This window comes from Primulina huaijiensis, chromosome 5, assembly GCF_012295235.1.
Source record: "Primulina huaijiensis isolate GDHJ02 chromosome 5, ASM1229523v2, whole genome shotgun sequence".
NCBI lineage: Eukaryota > Viridiplantae > Streptophyta > Magnoliopsida > Lamiales > Gesneriaceae > Primulina > Primulina huaijiensis.
In genome coordinates this window covers 7,432,166-7,434,718 of record NC_133310.1, presented here as the reverse complement: position 1 = coordinate 7,434,718, position 2,553 = coordinate 7,432,166, and the positions used below count along the sequence as shown (strand labels likewise).

Here is a 2,553-nt window from a genome sequence, read left to right as displayed (position 1 = left end):
TGATATGTTGCACACCTACCGTGCACACTTATGTGAGCACCGATGATGTGTCACTCACCTATTGGATGTTATGAAATATAGAAAAATTGTGCATCCAATAGGTGAGTGACACATCATCGGTGCTCACATAAGTGCGTACGATAGATGTGCAGCATATCAAAACTCTATATATATATATACTTTTTAAATTGTAGCCCCGGAAGTTAACAATCACTTTTAGTCTTAACAAGTTAGTCCTTATTTTTACTTTTTAGTCCATTTTGCTAATGTGATTGCTGACATTATTAATGTGTTTTGCATCACGTCAATTTTTCGACGAAAAATGATTAAAAGTGCCAAAAAACAACAGTTTGAGAACACGCCCCATTTATGTTGTATGTATACTAATAATTCACTTACTAAAAAATCATAGTTTATATACAAATTAAAGCATACACCCAAGGAAACGACTTGTTACCATTAAACTTCAAACTTAAAACATAATCTCGAACTTGATACTTTGATATCATGTGTGTTATAACTCATCGGTCGTACCATTTATCTTTCCTTGTGCTGTCTCTGTTCTTAAATCTTAAAATAATATAATATGGAAAGCATAGATTCAAATACACATTTATATTAGATAATTAATCAACATTATATATTATATTGATAATGCGGTTTAAAGTTATTAATCTTTACAAAAATCATAGGCACTTGCACTAGAAAATTAAGCAAATTAAAGTTGTACAGAATTAGAATAGAGGGATGCAATTCATCTTTTTCTGCAACGTTTTGTCATAATGGACAGATTATAAAGTTAATGGAATTATCTTTTGTAAAAAAAAAAAAAAAAAAAAAAAAAAAANTAAAAATGTTAAATATATGTCAAATCATTATCAGACATGTTTAATCATAATTAAAATTAAAAAATAAACATGTAAATTATAAACTTAATTTATTATTTTAAAATAAAAGTACATACCTTCAAAATAAAAAAAAATTAAAAAATAAATAAATGCGATTAATTGTGCTTAAACATGCTTAATTAAACATCTTAATTATGCTTAATTCGGTCAAACTACAGTTTGACCGCTTTTTTCCGCTTTCTCCGAAGCGGGACGTTTTTGCCGAGCTTCAAGCTTAAGCGCGCTTAAGCGAGGCTTAAGCGGGCTTTTTAGAACCCTGATTAAAACTTAAATAAATTCGTACTAGGTGTTAGCTTCTATAGAAAAAATAAAATCATATAATAAAAGAAAAATCTTTTCTATTGATAAAAAAAATCAACATCATATTAAAAAAATGGATAATTAATATTTACTTCTCAATATTTATGTTTTTTGTATGCTATAATTTTTATAATTGATAAAAAAAATAATGTCAAATATATAAAATGTACGAGTTAATGTAAGGAGTGGGTCTCATGAATCCTAATCTGTGAGACGAGTCAACCTTACCGATATTCACAATAAAAAATAATACTCTTAACATAAAAAATAATATTTTTTACGTGAATGACCCAAATAAGCGACCATTCACATAAGTTTTTGCCAAATGAAATGACCCCTTGAAAAAAATATTGAGATGATTTAATTTTTGGCCAAATTTTCAGCTAAATGCGCAAGTGATACCAGGTTGCACCTCACAATTGTATCAACGAAAGCACAAGTTTCTTCCTTCGTATTCCCTTGGGGAATATCCACCACGTACGATTCAACCACCACCGTCCCATTCCCTGTGCCGCCACTAGACGGCTGCGATGCATGCAGAGTCGTGACGGACCGGTAGTTATGCAAACGGTGGTCGCCGCCAACCACGCTGAAGCTCATCACGTGCTCCTCATCATCCAGGATTTCGAGTCTCTCGGTGCTGGAAGCCGCCGGGAGGCCGGAGATCACGTGAACCTCCCGCAGCGTGCCCACTTCGCCGCCGCCGAGTATGACGTTACAGCTCTTGAGAAAATGCTTGTAAGCGTGCGGCTTGTCGAAGCGGCGGACTAGAGACCACACAGAGTCTATCGGAGCGTCGATCTCCTGGACCACCGTGGAGCAGCACTGGTTCTTCGCCGCGGAGTGAGTGTGGTGGTGTAGCAAATTATCCGGCAGGGGAATCTGATCGCCTGAGATTTCAGGCATTACCCAGGAGGTCTTCTGAGGCTTACTGTTGAAAGCGGCGGCCCCTCCAGTTACTCCACCGCTTGTAGCGGTATGGTTGATCGGGTTGATTCTTTGAAGCTGAAGAGAGGAAGACATTAGGAGTTAATTTTTGAATAATTCAAGAAAATGTTCAGACGGTGCCGTAACAGCCACATATACAATGTATATATATAGAGAAAAATTAAATAATAATAATATTAAAATATTATTTTTGTACCATGGTTTTGATGTTTCCTTGGAGGAGAAAAATATAAAAGAAAATGAATAATCTCACGGGATGCTGCATGTGGATCCCAACTTGCACGAACATCTTCTTGATAGAAACTGTCATTAACTAAACCCGAAAGTTTTTTTTTCAACTCATTTGTTTAATTTTGGATTTCGGTCAGATTTTGGCTTACTAAATGTTAATTTTTGT

General features: G+C 34.7%; 1 protein-coding gene across 1 annotated transcript; it reads right to left on the bottom strand.

The window, feature by feature from the left end:
- Window positions 1-1,537: 1,537 nt before the first annotated feature.
- LOC140977828 (abscisic acid receptor PYL4-like) lies at window positions 1,538-2,257 on the bottom strand. The gene has a single exon (XM_073442562.1). It carries the CDS (start codon window positions 2,229-2,231, stop codon window positions 1,569-1,571), a length of 663 nt encoding a protein of 220 aa, XP_073298663.1. The 5' UTR covers window positions 2,232-2,257; the 3' UTR covers window positions 1,538-1,568.
- Between the last annotated feature and the right edge of the window lie 296 nt (window positions 2,258-2,553).

Bases quoted from the DNA above. Each gene is read 5' to 3' on its own strand.
- LOC140977828 (XM_073442562.1), bottom strand. From the start codon at position 2,231: ATGTCTTCCTCTCTTCAGCTTCAAAGAATCAACCCGATCAACCATACC.